Source organism: Rana temporaria, chromosome 1 (genome assembly GCF_905171775.1).
Source record: "Rana temporaria chromosome 1, aRanTem1.1, whole genome shotgun sequence".
NCBI lineage: Eukaryota > Metazoa > Chordata > Amphibia > Anura > Ranidae > Rana > Rana temporaria.
The window spans coordinates 288,048,095-288,065,877 of NC_053489.1; the positions used below are offsets into that span (position 1 = coordinate 288,048,095).

General features: G+C 41.7%; 1 protein-coding gene across 3 annotated transcripts in view; it reads right to left on the reverse strand.

The window, feature by feature from the left end:
* Positions 1-1,548: 1,548 nt before the first annotated feature.
* PIP5K1B (phosphatidylinositol-4-phosphate 5-kinase type 1 beta) overlaps positions 1,549-17,783 on the reverse strand; it is a 223,954-nt gene continuing 207,719 nt past the window's right edge. For all 3 annotated transcript variants that reach the window (XM_040356933.1, XM_040356941.1, XM_040356928.1), the window contains exon 15: positions 1,549-2,290. In XM_040356933.1, coding sequence (XP_040212867.1) covers positions 2,288-2,290 — 3 coding nt within the window. In that variant the 3' untranslated portion in view covers positions 1,549-2,287. The remainder of the gene's footprint in view (positions 2,291-17,783) is intronic.

Genomic DNA, 17,783 nt, shown 5'->3' on the forward strand with positions numbered 1-17,783 from the left:
GGTCCCTAACGCACATTCATACATGCTAGGGCCAATTTAGACAGGATCCATCCAATTAACCCACCTTTGTAGTGTGGGAGGAAAGCAGAGTTCTCAGAGGAAACCCACACAGGCACAGGGAAAACATGCATACCCCAGGCAGGTAGCGTCATGGTTGGGATTCAAACTGATGACCCCAGTGTTGCTAGGTAAAAGTGCTAACTACTGTGCTGCATTTTATTTATAGAGCTGATTTTTAATTTGCAAAGTATATTATGTAACCCTATACTGAAAAGTTTGGAAACCCCTACTTTAACTGACAAATTGAGTGTAATACCTGATTCCAAATACACTCTTTTCAAGATGTGGTTATATAGTTAGTAGGTGAGGTTGAAAAAAGAAACAAGTCCATCAAGTCCAACCTATGTGTGTGATTATATGTCAGTATTACATTGTATATGCCTGTATGTTGTGGTTCTTCAGGTGCTTATCTAATAGTTTTTTTAAACCATCGATGCCCCCGCTGAAACCACCGCCTGCGGAAGTGAATTCCACATCCTTACCGCTCATACAGTAAAGAACCCTCTACGCTGTCTAAACCTCTTTTCTTCTAATCATAATTCGTGGCCTTCCACGATAAAGTTTTATCCCTATTGTGGGTTATGGTATTTGTAAATTAAAATCATGTCCTCTCTCAAGCATCTCTTCTCCAGAGAGAATACGTTCAGTGCTTGCAACCTTTCTTAGTAACTAATATCCCCCAGTCCCTTTATTAGCTTTGTTGCCCTTCTTTGTACACACTCCATTTCCAGCACATCCTTCCTGAGGACTGAGTCTTGGAGAGTGGGAGAAATATTGCCTTATCTCTCCAGTTAATCCCCTTTTTAATGCATGACAATATTCTGCAGGTCCTTTTCCCCCCAGAGGTTCACCCCCCTAGTGAGTAGATTGCATTCATATTTTTTCCACCCAATTGCATTATTTTACATTTTTCCACATTAAACCTCATTTGCCATGTAGTTGCCCACCCCATTAATTTGTTCAGATCTTCTTGCAAGGTTTCCACATCCTGCAGAGACGTTATTTCCCTGCTTAGCTTAGTATCGTCCGCAAATACAGAGATTGAACTGTTTACCCCATCCCCCAGGACGTTTATGAACAAATTAAATAGGATTGGTCTCACCACAGAACCCTAGGGGACCCCACTTTCCACCCCTGACCATTCCGAGAACTCCCCATTTATCACCACCCTCTGAACTCACCCTTGTAGCCAGTTTTCAATCCATGTACTCACCCTATGGTCCATGCCAATGTTATTATAGAGAAGTTTACATGTCTCCCATCAATTACCTTAATTGTGTAAACCACTTTAATAAAGATACAGCAACAAAAAAAAAAATGTTGTGTGGTATGCTTGTTTCATGAGACTATCTTTATTACTTTGGCTTTTTTATTATGAAATATAACATATCATGAGCCATTCTTAAAGAAATAAAACTCTTAAGGGGTTTATAAACGTTTTCATCAAAAATTAATGGCATCAACCTATACACAATAAAATCACAAGCACTGAGAACAAAATATTTTATTTCTTTCATCAATAAAACTATAGTATACAGTTATTTTTTTCTAAATAAATTATATAATTTTTCATTTACAAGCAATAAACTAGATCACAATATTTCAAAGACAGTATGTACACAACATAAGGCTTAGTTATAAATAGCACATCTTCATTTCTCTAGTAAACATATTGAAAATATCTGTACGGAAGCTATTCTCCATAACGTATGTGTACACAAAAGCAAACTGGTGCATGAAGTTATTTGATAACCAAACAAGACTGACTTTAGTGATTATTATTTTAGAATCAGAAGAAATGAAAAACAGCTTAACTTTGCATTTATAATGTTCTTGAGTCTGTTTTTAGTAGGCCAATAAGTTCACACGTCGTGCCAGTAACAGTGGAAAACATGCAAAGAAAACACAAAGTGATTTTTTTAGGAAGAGCATCACCCTTCAGTCCAAGGTGATCTGCAGCAATGAAAGCACGATCTTCATTATTTTGTAAGAGTTCTTCACAGTTCAAGAGTAGAGTGCAACAAACTGTCCATATTCCATACCACCTTGTCACATATGTCAAGTCAATGCAGAAGACTTAGCTAGATGTCCTGTCTGAAATGGCATACATTTCTAGATTATCATCTCAGGTCAAAACAGGACACACTTCGTAATCCACCATTATCTTTTGTGCACGTGGCAAATGTGAGTTCCTTGCAATACGGTTCATTCGTCTGCTTAGTATACTTTACTGTAAGTAAGAGAACAAAGAACATGGTTAGGACAATTCTATTATTTAGGCCCCTAATGCAGCTTCAAGTACAGTACAGTGTTTGCTACAAATTGACTCACACATTTGGATATGCACTAATACTATAATGATAACAATACTATTTTTACTTTAAAACTTTACTTTACATGGAACCACACAAGAATAATGTTTGACTAGGAGCCTGTGCCGATGGGCCTTTGCTTGCTTCAGATAGGTTCTGCATTTCCATAAAAATGTATTTAATGCAAAACCTGCTTTAGGCAGGTCAAATTAACTTATCCATTCTGAATAACCTCAGAAACATCTCAAACAAATTTCAAATTGATTTTCTAGACACAAACCCAAAGCCTGTTGACACACAGGTGGAGATTTACTAAAACTGACACATTCAGAATCTGGTGCTGCTGTGCATGATAGACAATCAGCTTCTAGCTTCAGCTAGTTTAATTTTAGTAAATAAGCCCTCTCAGTGCTATTTGGAAGAAGCATATCTTGTCTCTGGATGGATAGATATTGTAGTTGCCAGTAAGATCACATTCACAGACATAAATGGTAGTACGGTCACCTTTTTTAAAGTTCTGAAGTTCTGAGAACCACTATCGTTTATAAAATTTATGACTGCAAATGAACCTGTTATCTCTTTGTTGTAAACTACAGACACCTAAGAGCCGGTTCACACTGGGGCGACCCGTCAGGCGACTCAGCCGCCTGACAAGTCGCGTCCCATTCTATTCACTAGAACTGTTCTAATAGGAGCGACGCAAGTCGCTCCGACTTAGAAAAAGGTTCTTGTACGACTTCGGGGGCGACTTGCATTGACTTCTATACAGAAGTCATTTTGCAAGTCGCCTCTGAAGTCATCTTCAGGACGCCTTGCCGAGTCCCCCCCGAAGTCATGCCGACACAGTGTGAACCGGGTCTAAAGCTGTTTGGATGTAAACCTCGACAGAAACCTTAAAGCCAGATAAGCTTTAAAATGCAAATGGCAAATTTAGTTCCTGAAGTTTTGCTTAGCTCTACAGCCTTCTGTGCTTTAGGCCCAGTTCACACTGGTGTGACATGCGCTCCGACTTTGAGAGCACATATCGCATGACTAGTTGCGGCCCATTAAGTGCAATGAAACTGATCTAATAGGAGCGAAAAGAGTTGCTTAGAAAAAAGTTCCTGTATTACTTTTGGTCTGACTTCGGCACGACTTGCATTGACTTTGGTTAAAGAGATCGTATGCAAGTTGAGCTGGGATGTCGGCTTAAAGGTTGACAGCAGTATTATTACCAGGCCTTAGTATTAGTCAGTGAGACTGCACATCAAGAGGCAGACCCAATAATGATGCAAAGAAGGTCGGGTTTAACATGCTATTTCCATTGTAGAGTTTCGTATAATTCAGGAATCCTGGGCAGCTCGATAAAGCTTTTACTTATGGTTGCAGGCACCTGTGGGTGGGTGCTGTATGTCTAAAACGTTCTGAACAACATCACACCAAATTCTAAATATCTACTTGAGATGTATCTGATGAAGTAGCCATTTTCTGACTACCATTTCAGTACTAGTTTTGGGGAAATGATTCCTTCTACAATTTACAGTAATGTCCTACAACTACTCGGAGGTTTGGAGTTGGAGGCCTTTGACTTGGAGATATTTATCTTAAAGGAGAAGAGCAGCCAAAACCTGTTTGGCTGTACTTCTATGAATCAAAGGAGTGCAGTTCGTTTTGCACTCCTGTGACCCGTATTCAGCAGAGAGCAGGCTGAAGTCTGCTATCTACTGACGTCACAGAGTCGGTCCAGGCTCAGGTGTCATCACGACCATGGAGTCGGGATCCAACCAGATTCCTGGACCAAAGCCTCCTGCCCCCTCCACAGCCCAGTGCTCCGTTGAGCGCAGAGGGTCAGAGCAGAGAGCTGCCGACTGACAGTCACCAGCTCTCTTCTTGGGGAGCTGTGAAAATTGAGCAATCGGCAGCGTTTGATCACTTGGTTCTCAGTGTTATAGGTGCTGGGGGACAGATGCAGCTTCAGACCAATGCTGAATCCACCTAGGTAAGTATGAATAAAAAAAAAAACATACTTTTCTTTTAATGACAGAATCTTTCTGAGGCAATTATGTTGTGCAATATGGTATATCAAAGATCCATGAGCGTCCAATATGTCCTTCCTCTGCACTAGAATTTAATGATTGCTTCTACATGCTTCAATGAACTAACAGTCCATCACTAAATCACCACCCTCAACAGATTTGTACATTTTAAGCCTAGAATAGGTATTGCTGTAAAAAAAAAAGCATGTCTGTTCCTTGTTAAAGGCTTCCAGTAATACAATTTTATGTTGTGCTTTAGCATCAGTGGGTGTATAATCAGAGACTGCTAAGAAAAAAAAGAAGACGTAAAATGGTGGAGGAAACTAGCAGCGGATTTACAGAGAAGCACAATTTTAATTTCTTTGTTCAACGCCCCAAGCAAACACAGAAAATTACATTTTAAATGGAAAAGGGCCCAGGCCTGTGTTCTTGACTGTAAAAGGTATTGCAGCGTGCCTGTTTTTAGTAGTTAATTCATTTCTTCTTTTGTATGTTTATGTCTTTACAAGCCCAATGCATTTACACAACGGACCATGCTTTATGTGCTTTATGTGCTACTCAATAAAGTTATTTCCTCTTTTTCAGCAATGCATATAGAAAGCAATATATCTAAAATATCAGAAAAAAATACCTTACCACTAAGGGAAGGCTATCTAATCTGATCCCAGCGCTCAATGGCACCAAATAAGAACTAAATAATAACTAATTAAGGGAAAAAATTGCAGTGTTGCAGCTATTATAAAATTCAAAACTAGATACAAAAATATATTTCACTCGACAATTCAAGAATTGCTATCATAAAATATTAACAGCGCTATACTTGGAATACTAATTTCCAAAATAATATGTCACCATATCCTGCAAAAATGATATGCCTGCTTTCCTTAGGTACATTTAAAAAGGAAAATCAAAAGAAAATCCAAATACTCCACAAAGAGCATTCACATTACTAGATCCATTAGCATGGGATCAGCTGTGTGTATTGCTCACTGCTATATAGTGCAGTCCATATATTATAGCAGTTAAAATATTGTATTGAATCTCAGCAATTAAAGAGGTGATGGTGTATCGCAATCTCCGTCACTTTTCACTCTTGCCGTCACTCCCCTTGGTAATCTACTCACCAAACTGTGATGATAACAATGCCCGAAAGTAATCTCTCTGGATGCAGTGAATGCGCCTCATAAGTTGCACGGTAATTCCAACATCGATTCCTGTGAAGCCTGATATACTCTCTCTATTTGCAGCTGACAGTTCCTCTCGGAGTGTACGTAGGTATCAGTCAATGGATGGATGCGTGCAGCAATGCGATCATATGAAAAGCAAGGGGAAGCTCCACATAGTGTAAAACTGTTTATTAAACCAAACCTTCACCCCCCGATACAAAATATGCTTACAATGTTTAAAAATCAATGCACTTGTCACATGCAGGATATACGTTTATCTCACTTGCAAAAACAGTCAATGGATGTCTCTATTGCTGCAGTGAGTCCTGGAAACCGTACTCCTGATTGGACCGATTAATCACGTGGTCACTTCGTGAGTCATCTTTAAATAGCCCTGTATAGGGAACGCCGCCTGCTCTCGTCATCACGCCAGCTGGCTCGTTACCTCGCAACCAATATCATATGGCTGCGGGCTAATGAGCCAGCTGGCGTGATGACGAGAGCAGGCGGCGTTCCCTATACAGGGCTATTTAAAGATGACTCACAAGGTGTGGCCACGCCCTCTGAAGACGTGAGCCTATCACGAAACGCGTCAGTGCGTGACCACGTGATTCATCGGTCCAATCAGGAGTACGGTTTCCAGGGACTCACTGCAGCAATAGAGACATCCATTGACTGTTTTTGCAAGTGAGATAAACGTATATCCTGCATGTGACAAGTGCATTGATTTTTAAACATTGTAAGCATATTTTGTATCGGGGGTGAAGGTTTTGTTTAATAAACAGTTTTACACTATGTGGAGCTTCCCCTTGCTTTTCTTATGATCGCATTGCTGCACGCATCCATCCATTGACTGATACCTACGTACACTCCGAGAGGAACTGTCAGCTGGAAATAGAGAGAGTATATCAGGCTTCACAGGAATCGATGTTGGAATTACCGTGCAACTTATGAGGCGCATTCACTGCATCCAGAGAGATTACTTTCGGGCATTGTTATCATCACAGTTTGGTGAGTAGATTACCAAGGGGAGTGACGGCAAGTGTGAAAAGTGACGGAGATTGCGATACACCATCACCTCTTTAATTGCTGAGATTCAATACAATATTTTAACTGCTATAATATATGGACTGCACTATATAGCAGTGAGCAATACACACAGCTGATGCCATGCTAATGGATCTAGTAATGTGAATGCTCTTTGTGGAGTATTTGGATTTTCTTTTGATTTTCCTTTTTAAATGTACCTAAGGAAAGCAGGCATATCATTTTTGCAGGATATGGTGACATATTATTTTGGAAATTAGTATTCCAAGTATAGCGCTGTAAATATTTTATGATAGCAATTCTTGAATTGTCGAGTGAAATATATTTTTGTATCTAATGCATATAGAAAGCCTGTTTATTGAAGCCTAAAATGTTCTGAAGCTTATTTTATAAAGTAATGCAAAGAGTAACCCTGAGCAAACAGTTTTCTCTTTTTATCAATTTAGAGCGGTAATGCCGCGTACACACGGTCGTTTTTTGTGATGAAATAAAACGTCGTTTTTCATCATGAAAAAAAAACGAAGTTTTTCTAACTTCATCATAAAAAACGACGTTGCCCACACACCATCGTTTTCTGAAAATGCTCTAGCAAAGCGTGGTTACGTACAACACGTACGAGGCACTCTGTTCCATTCAAGCTCCCGTCTCATAACTTGCTTCTGAGCATGGGCGCGTTTAAAACGTCGTTTTAGCCCACACACGATCATTATTTATGACACAAAAAACAAAATTTTAGAAGACAAAAAACGTTGTGAAGCCCACACACGATCATTTTAAATGACGTTTTTAAAAACGTTGTTTTATTTCATCACAAAAAACGACCGTGTGTCACCGTGTGACATGGTGGAGTAATTTTTCACCATGTTAATAGCAGCCCTAACTTTGCGACGTGAAACTAAGACTTGCGCCGACGTAACGACGGGAAAAACCTTTGTGGATCGCCGTAACTGCTAATTTGCATACCCGACGCTGGAATACGACGCAAACTCCACCCAGCGGCGGCCGAGGTACTGCATCCTAAGATCCGACGGTGTAAGTCAATTACACCTGTCGGATCTAAGGGCTATCTATGCGTAACTGATTCTATGAATCAGTCGCATAGATACTCTGAGAGATACGACGGCGTTTCAGAGAAACGCCGTCGTATCTCTTCTGTGAATCTGGCCCATAGTTCTTGGTGCCTAACTAAAAGTTCACAGGAAATGACAAGGACACTGCATTTCTGGCAAGATCAACCGGTATGTTCTGTACTTGCTAAAAATGTTTATACACTTAAGAATGAAAAGTATTTAAGCAACCACATCTTCTAATGACTGGTAAGCTGCAATATATAAAATGTGTTTTTGGGTTTAGATATGCAGTGCAATTATTGAAAGGAATCCCTTTTGGCTCGAAACCTCACATTTTTCCTTGTCAGATGTCCCGGCGTAAGTACGTTACGCACGTCGCGATTCACAAACACGTCGCGCCGCCGTATTTTGCGCAAATCACGTCGGGAAAATTGCGAACGGAGCATGCGCAGTACGTCCGGCCCCATTTGAATTGGGCGGGCTTGCGCCGGACGTGTTTAGGATACACCGCCGCAAGTTTACAGGTAAGTGCTTTGTGGATCGGGCACTAACACTGTAAACTTGCGGCGGTGTAACGTAAACAGGTTCCGTTACACGGCCGCAATTGTATGTGAATCTAGCCCCTTATCTTTATTGTCTAAAGTTTCATAGTAACTGTTGTAGACATGAAGGCACATGAAGTATGTTATTCACTGGTAAGCTGCAATATATATACATTTTTTTTGTGGGTTCACATAAGCTTTAAATGACTAATATTATCCACTTGCCCAACCGCCCCATAGATTTACTGCTACAGGGCGGCCGCACTGCGCAGGATCACATATATATGTGATCCTGCACTTTTGGGTATCGGGTGTAAGTGTGCGCCGGGTTCCCGCTGTGATTTTACCTGATGTCCGCCAGCACCCGCTGAACGTTTGGTACACTGACAGAATGGCAGTCTGCCTATGTAAACAAGGCAGATTGTCATCCTGTCAGTACAGATGGCATAGATCCTGTGTTTCTGTAAAGCTGAAACACAGATCCATGCCTTCCACTAGTAAAAGCACCTCCCCCACTATACTGAAACTTTATCTAGGCACACAGTTAACCCTTTGATCGCCCCTGATGTTAACCCTTTCCCTGCCTGTGTCATTAGTACAATGAAAGTGCATATTGTTGGCACTGATAACTAGGGTTGTCCTGATACCGATACTAGTATCGGTATCAGGACCGATACCAAGCATTTGTGCGAGTACTTGTACTCGCACAAATGCTCCCGATGCCAGATCTGATACCTGGAATCGGAAGTCGGCGGGCCGAGAGGGTAAGCTGGCAGGGGTGCAGGGCGCCGCCGCATATTCCGTCCATAACGCAGACCGGAGCCGTCACATTCGGTACAGGAAGTGACAATCTGTGTCTCCGCCGGAGGGTAAACTTCACAACGCCCATCTTGGTACACCCTGCACTCCGCTGCAGTTGACATCTTGTTACACCCAGGCCATGTAGTTCAGGCTGGGTGTAACAAGATGTCCGCTGCTGGCTTACTGCAGCCAAGTGCAAGGTGTACCAATATGGGCGTCGCAGCATACTTACTAGATATTAAATGACATGAATGATAAGAGGCAAAGAAGGCTTTTGCAATACTATGCTATATAGCATTGCAAAATCCTTCCTCTCCTTTCATCATTCTTGTCATTTATTATGCAATTGCAAATCAGTAGTGCATTTCAGTGCCTGCCTATAAGTGCCGCCTATCAGTGCCCATAAATGCCGCCTATCAGTGCCAACCAACAGTGCCCATAAGTGCCGCCTATCAGTGCCCATAAGTGCCGCCTATCAGTGCCATCTATCAGTGCCCATAAGTGCTGCCTATCAGTGCCATCTATCAGTGCCCATAAGAGCCGCCTATCAGTGGCCATAGGTGCCGCCTATCAGTGCCATTTATCAGTGCCCATAAGTGCTGCCTATCAGTGCCCATAAGTGCCGCCCATCAGTGCCCATAAGTGCCGCCTATCAGTGCCCATAAGTGCTGCCTATCAGTGCCATCTATCACTGCCCATAAGTGCCGCCTATCAGTGCCCATAAGTGCCGCCTATCAGTGCCATCTATCAGTGCACATAAGTGCCGCCTATCAGTGTCCATAAGTGCCGCTTATTAGTGCCCATAAGTTCCAACCATCAGTGCCCATAAGTGCTGCCTATCAGTGCCATTTATCAGTGGCCATAAGTGCCGCCTATCAGTGTCCATAAATGCCGCCTATCAGTGCCATCTATCAGTGCCCACAAGTGACATCAGTGCCATCTATCATTGCCCCTAAGTGCCGTCTATCAGTGCCATAAATCAGTCAATTCCCACCTATCAGTGCCCATAAGTTCCACCTATCAGTGCCCATAAGTGCCACCTATCAGTGCCCATTAGTTAAACTGTCACATGACATTAAAAAAAAGTATCGGTAATCGGTATCGACGATTACTTGGAAAAAAGGTATCGGTACTTTTGCTCGGTCTTAAAAAAGTCGCATCGGGACAACCCTAACTGTAATAGTGTTCCCAAAAAAGTGTCAAAACGAAGTGGCAAGTGTCTGAATTGTCCGCTGCAATATCACAGTCAATATAAGCCGCTGATCGCCGCCATTACTAGAAAAATACATATAAATACCCCATAGTTTGTAAACGCTATAACTTTTGTGCAAACTAATAAACATAAGCTTATTGGGAGTTTTTTTTACCAAAAATATGCAGCAGAATACATATTAGCCTAAATTGATGAAGAATTTTTTTTTTTTCATTAGATATGTTTTATAGCAGAAAGTAAAAAATATTGTTTTTTTTCCCAAATTGACGGTCTTGGCGGTTTTTTGTTTATAGCGTAAAAAATAAAAAGTGCAGAGGTGCCCAAATATCACCAAAAGAAAGCTCTATTTGTGGAAAAAAAGGACATAATTTTTTCTTAAGTACAGCTTCCAACGACAGCGCAATTGTCAGTTAAAGTAACGCAGTGCGTGGTCATGAAGGGGGTAAATCTTCCGGAGGTCAAGCAGTTATACAAGCTGGGCTCACCAAAAAGAAAACTTATTACAGATGCACAAATTCAACAATCTACTCAAAACATTACAATTTATTCTCTGGTAAAATAGAGCAAGGAATCTGATTGCTCACTATGTGCAACATTTCATTTTCCCACATATATTATTATTGGTTTTAAACTACATAGCTCTCTAGTCTGTTTTGTCATCCCAATGTGACAAACTGGCAGTAATACCAATCCACCAACAGGTGGCATTGTTGCCTTAGTGGAGATGAACACTTAGAGATAGTAAGTAAAAAAAAAACACAAAAAGTAAATTTGCATGCCTATTCAATAACCTTCATTGCTAAAATTGTACAATGCTTGCACTTTTTTTTTTTACATATTTTTTTGGTTAAAAGCTAAAAATAGCATTACTGGTGTAAGGGACAAATTTCCACGTATATTTTGGTATAGTTATTCTTGCGAAGTAGCCAGCCAGGAGTATTTTATTATATTTCTAAGTAATATAACCAAGGATACCGTACAGTGCCTTGAAAAAGTATTCATATCCCCTGACATTTTCCAAATTTTTTCATGTTACAACCAAAAACATAAATGTATTTTATTGGGATTTTATGTGATAGACCAACACAAAGTGACACATAATTGTGAAGTGGAAGGAAAATGATACAGTGGGGATCGAAAGTTTGGGCACCCCAGGTAAAAATTTGTATTAATGTGCATAACGAAACCAAGGAAAGATGGAAAAATCTCCAAAAGGCATCAAATTACAGATTAGACATTCTTATAATATGTCAAAACAAGTTAGATTTTATTTCCATCATTTACACTTTCAAAATTGCAGAAAGCAAAAAAATGGCGTCTGCAAAAGTTTGGGCACCGTGCAGAGTTAATATTTTGTACTGCCCCCTTTGGCAATTATCACAGCTTGTAAACGCTTTTGTAGCCAGCCAAGAGTCTTTCAATTCTTGTTTGAGGTATCTTTGCCCATTCTTCCTTACATGAGTCTTCCAGTTCTTTGAGATTTCTGGGCTGTCTGTCACGCACTGCTCTTTTAAGGTCTATCCATAGATTTTCTATTATGTTGAGGTCAGGAGATTGTGAAGGCCATGGCAAAACCTTCAGTTTACACCTCTTGATGTAATCCCCCGTGGATTTTGAGGTGTGTTTAGGATCATTATCCATTTGTAGAAGCCATCCTCTCTTTAACTTCAGCTTTTTCACACATGGCATCAAGTTACCATCCAAAATTTGCTGAAATTTTATTGAATACATTTTTCCTTCTACTCGTGAAATGTTCCCTGTGCCACTACACAATACAACCCCAAAGCATGATTGATCCACCCCCATGCTTTAGGCCCCGTACACACGAGGGGATCTCCGCTGGAAACGGTCCGCCGGACCGTTTCCAGCGGAGATTCCTCCTCCGGATTTTGATCCGATGGCTTGTACACACCATCGGATCAAAATCCGCGCGGAATACATCCGCGGTGACGTGTCGCGCCGTCGCCGCGACGTGCGTGACGCTGGAAGATAAGTTCTTCCACGCATGCGTTGAATCATTACGACGCATGCGAGGGAGGGGAGCGGACGGATTGATCCGGTGAGTCTGTACAGACGACCGGATCAATCCGCTGGACACGATTCAAGCGGATAGATTTCTTAGCATGCTAAGAAATTTCTATCCGCTTGAAATCGATCGGCCGGAGGAATCTCCGCGGATAAATATCCGCTAGGCCGTACAGACGACCGGATTTGTCCGCTGGAACTGATCCGCGGATCAATCCCAGCGGATAGATCCGGTCGTGTGTACGAGGCCTAACAGTTGGACAGAGGTTCTTTTCATTAAATTCTGTGCACTTTCTTCTCCAAACGTACCTTTGCTCATTCTGGCCAAAAAGTTCTATTTTAACCTCATCGGTCCACAGAACTTGTTTCCAAAATGCATCAGGCTTGTCTATATGTTCATTTGCAAAGTTCAAACGCTGATTTTTGTGGTAAGGACGTAGAAGAGGTTTTCTTCTGATGACTCTTCCATGAAGACCATATTTGTACAAGTATCTCTTTATAGTGGAATAGTGTACCACAACTCCAGTGTCTGCCAGATCTTTCTGGAGGGATCGTGCAGTCAAACGTGGGTTTTGAGATGCTTTTCTCACAATCCTGCGAGCTGTTCTGTCTGATATTTTTCTTGGTCTTCCAGATCTTGCTTTAACTTCCACTGTTCCTGATGACTTTCATTTCTTAATTACATTTCGAACAGAGGATATTGACATCTGAAAACGCTTTGCTATTTTCTTATAGCCTTCTCCAGCTTTGTGAGCGTCAACTATTTTCAGTTTCAGTTTTCTAGACAACTGCTTAGAAGAACCCATGGTGCTGATTGTTGGGGCAAGGTCAGATGAGTCTGGGCATTTAAAACCTTTGAGATTGACATCACCTGGTCTTCCCAGACGATGATTGAGAACAATCCATGACACTGGCAGGTCTCAGCTTTGCAAAGGGGGCAGTACAAGATATTAAGTCTGCAGGGTGCCCAAACTTTTGCAGCCGTCATTTTTTGTTTTCTGTCATTTTGAAAGTGTAAATGATGGAAACAAAATCTAACTTTTTTTGACATATTATAAGAATGTCTAATCTGTAATTTGATGCCTTTTGGAGATTTTTCCATCTTACCTTGGCTTCAATATGCACATTAATACAAATTTTTACCTGGGGTGCTCAAACTTTCGATCCCCACTGTGAATGGTTTTCAATTTTTTTTTTTACAAATAAATATGTGAAAAGTGTGGTGTGCATTTGTATTCAGCCCCCTGAGTCAATACTTTGTAGAACCCCCTTTCACTGCAATTACAGCTGCAAGTATTTTTGGGTATGTCTCTACCAACTTTGCACATCTAGAGAGTGAACATTTTTGCCGATTCTTCTTTGCAAAATAGCTCAAGCCCTGTCAGATTGGATGAAAAGCATCTGTGAACAGCAATTTTTGAGTCTTGTCACAGATTCTCAATTGGAATTAGGTCTGGACTTTGACTGGGCCATTCTATTACATGAATATGCTTTGATCTAAACCATTCCATTGTAGCCCTGGCTGTACAAAGTGTGTCTATTAAAGTGGAGGTTCACCCTCAAAATTAACTTTTTAGCCAACCTATCTCCAGCCTTAATTAAGGCTTGTAGCGTTGTCATTTTTTTTTAAATGTGTACACTTACCTGTCTTCAGCCGCACTTCCGGGTCTTCTTCCTTGCGGAGAGTGGGCGTGTCACTCCTTTTCCCCGACGGGGAGCTCTGCGCAATGTCTCCTGGGAGTGAGTGTTGATCCTCCCAGGAGACGATTGACATGCGGGTAAAGCGCGTCATCGCCTTCCGAAAATATCCGACGGGGACTCGGCTCTTTCCGGCGCTATACGGTGCCTGCGCCTGCCGTGTAGAGCTGACAGCGCAGGCGCCGTAAAGTGCCGAGTCCCCCTCGGATATTTTCGGAAGGCGATGACGCGCTTTACCCGAACGTCAATCATCTAAGCCTCGTCTTAGGAACGCCTACTCCCCGGGGGAGCGAGAACCCGGAAGCCCCGTGAAAAAAACCATAAGACCGTAAGTACAGCGGTACAAAGGAAAAAATCCAGCATACTGTAGATGTCAGCATTATGCTGGATGTAATGGTCTATTGGTGTTCTAGGGTGAACCCCCGCTTTAAATAATGAGACTGTGATCCCACCTAGTAAACAAAGCAGTCAGAGCTGGTTATAACTGCATGCGTTGTGACCTTGAACATGTTTGAACCTGCATGACAAGCAGCAACAGTCAATGACGTTCAGTTGATTGTGAGTCGTTCTTTAGTTTGGTTGTGTTTTCTGTAGTGTGCCGAAAAAATGCTACGTTTAAAAATTAAACAACGTGTCAATTTGAAATGTTTAGTACAATTGCACAAAACATCAAAAGAATGTTTTCAAATGCTTACTACAGTTTATGGGAATGACGGCCTGTCTTGTGCACGTGTGTTTGAGTGGCACAAATATTCAGTCAGGGACGTGAGAATGAATTCCCAAAAGTTAAATCAGTGCTTAAAAGGACACGATTTGAGTTAGTTGATGCTGTAAAGAAGAAAACGGCAAATGTGTTGAAACAGCTGTGAAAAACAAGACTGCAGCAATGTATTAGTGCAAATGGGGAAAATATTGAAGGGGACAAGCATTACATTTGTAATACATATACAGGTAAATAAAGGTGAGTTATTTAATCAGTCTCGTTATTTAATAGACTAGACACATCGTATGTTTAGGTTCATTGTTCTACTGGAAAGTGAACTTCCGGCCCAGTCTCAATTTTTTTGCAGGTTTTTTTCTAAAATTGCCCAGTATTTGGCTCCATCAATCTTCCCATCAACTCTGACCAGCTTCCCTATCTGTGCATCCCCGCAACATAATGCTGCCACCACCATGGTTCACGGTGGGGATGCTGTGTTCAGGGTGATGTGAAATGTTAGTTTTCAGTCACAGATAGTGTTTTGCTTTTGGGCCAAAAAGTTACATTTTGGTCCCATCTGACCAGAGCACCTTCTTCCAGGTTTGCTGTGTCCCCCTAACAAACTGCATTTGGGACTTTTTATGGCTTTCTTTCAACAATGGCTTTCTTCCTGCCACTCTTCCATAAAGGCCAGATTTGTGGAGTGCCTAATATGACTAATAGTTATCCTGTAGACAGATTCTCCCACCTGAGCTGTGGCTCTCTGCATGGGCCATTTGGCTGCTTCTCTGATGAATGCTCTTCTTGCCCGGCCTGTCAGTTTGGAAGGCCATGTCTTGGTAGGATTGCAGTTATGCCATACTCTTTCCATTTTTGGATGATGGATTGAACAGTGCTCCGTGAGATGTTCATAGCTTGGGATATTTTTTTAAACCTAACCCTGCTTTAAACTTCTCCACAATTTTATTCCTGACCTGTCTGGTGTGTTCCTTGGCCTTCATGATGCTGTTTGCTCACTAAGGTTCTCTAACGAGCCTCTGAGGGCTTCACAGGACAGCTGTATTTCTACCGAGATTAACCACTTGTCGACCAGCCGCCGTCATTATACTGCGGCATGTCGGCATGATTCCACAAATCACTGTAGATGTACGTTGGCACCTTAAAGTGCGATAGCACAAGTTCTGCTGCACTGCGGGGGACCCAATGCGCGTGTCCGACGGCGGCGATGTCCGCCGACCACCCGCAATTGCGGGCACGAGAGCCAGAACAGGGATGTGTGTATGTAAACACACCTCTCTCCCAGAGGAGAGACAGATCTGCTGTTCCTAGTCATTAGGAACAGTGATATATCTCCTCCTCCAGTTAGTCTAATCCCCCCACAGTTATAAACATACATAAGGGAACACATTTAACCCCTTGATCGCCCCCTAGTGTTAACCCCTTCCCTGCCAGTGACATTTATACAGTAATCAGTGCATTCTTATAGCGCTGATCGCTGTATAAATGTCAATCGTCCCAAAAAAGTGTCAAAAGTGTCCGATCTGTCTGCTGCAATGTCGCAATCCCAATGTTGCAGATCGCCGCCATTACTAGTAAAAAAAAATGACATAAATCTATCTCCTATTTTGTAGATGCTATAACTTTTGCGCAAACCAATCAATATATGCTTATTGCTTTTTTTTTTATCAAAAATATGTAGAAAAATACATATTGACCTAAACTGATGAAGACATTTCTTTCTTTTTTGGGGGGGGGGGGTTATTTATTATAGCAAAAAGTAAAAAATGTTGTTTTTTTCAGAATCGTTACTCTTTTAGGTGATCAAATACCACCAAAAGAAATCTCTATTTGTGGGGGAAAAAAAGGATGTCTATTTTGTTTGCTCAGCGGCGCACAACCGCACAATAGTCAGTTTAATTAACACAGTGCCGTATTGCAACAAATGGCCTGGTCATTGAGGGGGGAAATCTTCTGGTCTGTAAGTGGTTAAATGACACACAGCTGGACTCTATTTACTAATTAGGTGACTTCTGAAGGTAATTGGTTCCACTAGATTTTAGTTAGGGGTATCAGAGTAAAAGGGGCTGAATACAAATGCCCTTTTCACATATTTATTTGTAAAAAAAATAGGAAAACCATTTATCATTTTCCTTCCACTTCACAATTATGTGCCACTTCCCACAATGTGCCACAATCCCAATAAAATGCATTTACGTTTTTGGTTGTAACATGACAAAATGTGGAAAATTTCAAGGGATATGAATACTTTTTTCAAGGCACTGTACATATTCTGTAAAGTGCTACATAATATTCTGGTGCTATAAATTCCACAAATTCATAGCAACTAATAAAATATAAGTGCATATCTAAGAAATCTATAGTAAACTTAAAGCGGAGGTTCCATTACAAACATTTTTTTTTAAAGTCAGCAGCTACTAACACTGGAGCTGCTGACTTTTAATAAGTACACTTACCTGTCCTAGCCGCCAGCGATGTCGGCCCCCGCCGAGGCCGATCCTCGATCCTGGCAGCTCCAAGCGCCGCCATCCACAGTAAGGGAAACAGGCAGTGAAGTCGTACGGCTTCACTGCCCGTTTCCTACTTCGCATGCGCATAGCAACAGCTATTTAGGGTAAGAATTTATTTTTTTCCATTTATTTTTTTATTTTTATTTTTTTAGATTTCTGGTGGAAATTTTTTTTTCAGGTGGAACCTCCACTTTAAAAGCGAAGTATGTTTTTTTTTTCTTTTCCTATTCATACTTACCTAGGTGGGTGCAGCATCAGACCGATGCTGCAGCTGTCCCCTGGTGTCTCTCGACTGAGAACCGAGCCACCGAACACTGCTGATGGCTCCGTTCTCACTCTTCCCTGAGCAGAGTGATCATCGCTTCTGCTCTACTTCTCCACGCTCATTGAAGCGATGAGCTGTGGGGGGGGGGGGGGGGTGGAGAGCAGCAGCCTCAGTGACTCGCTGAGACTGCCATCAATCAAGGCAGCTGGCGGATCCAGACTTGGGAAGTCGGGATGACGTGATGCCTCGACTGATTGCAGTGACGTCAGCGGAGAGCGGACTTTAGACCGCTCTCCGCTGAAAACGGGTCACAGGAGTGCAAAACTAATTGCAAGCCTGTA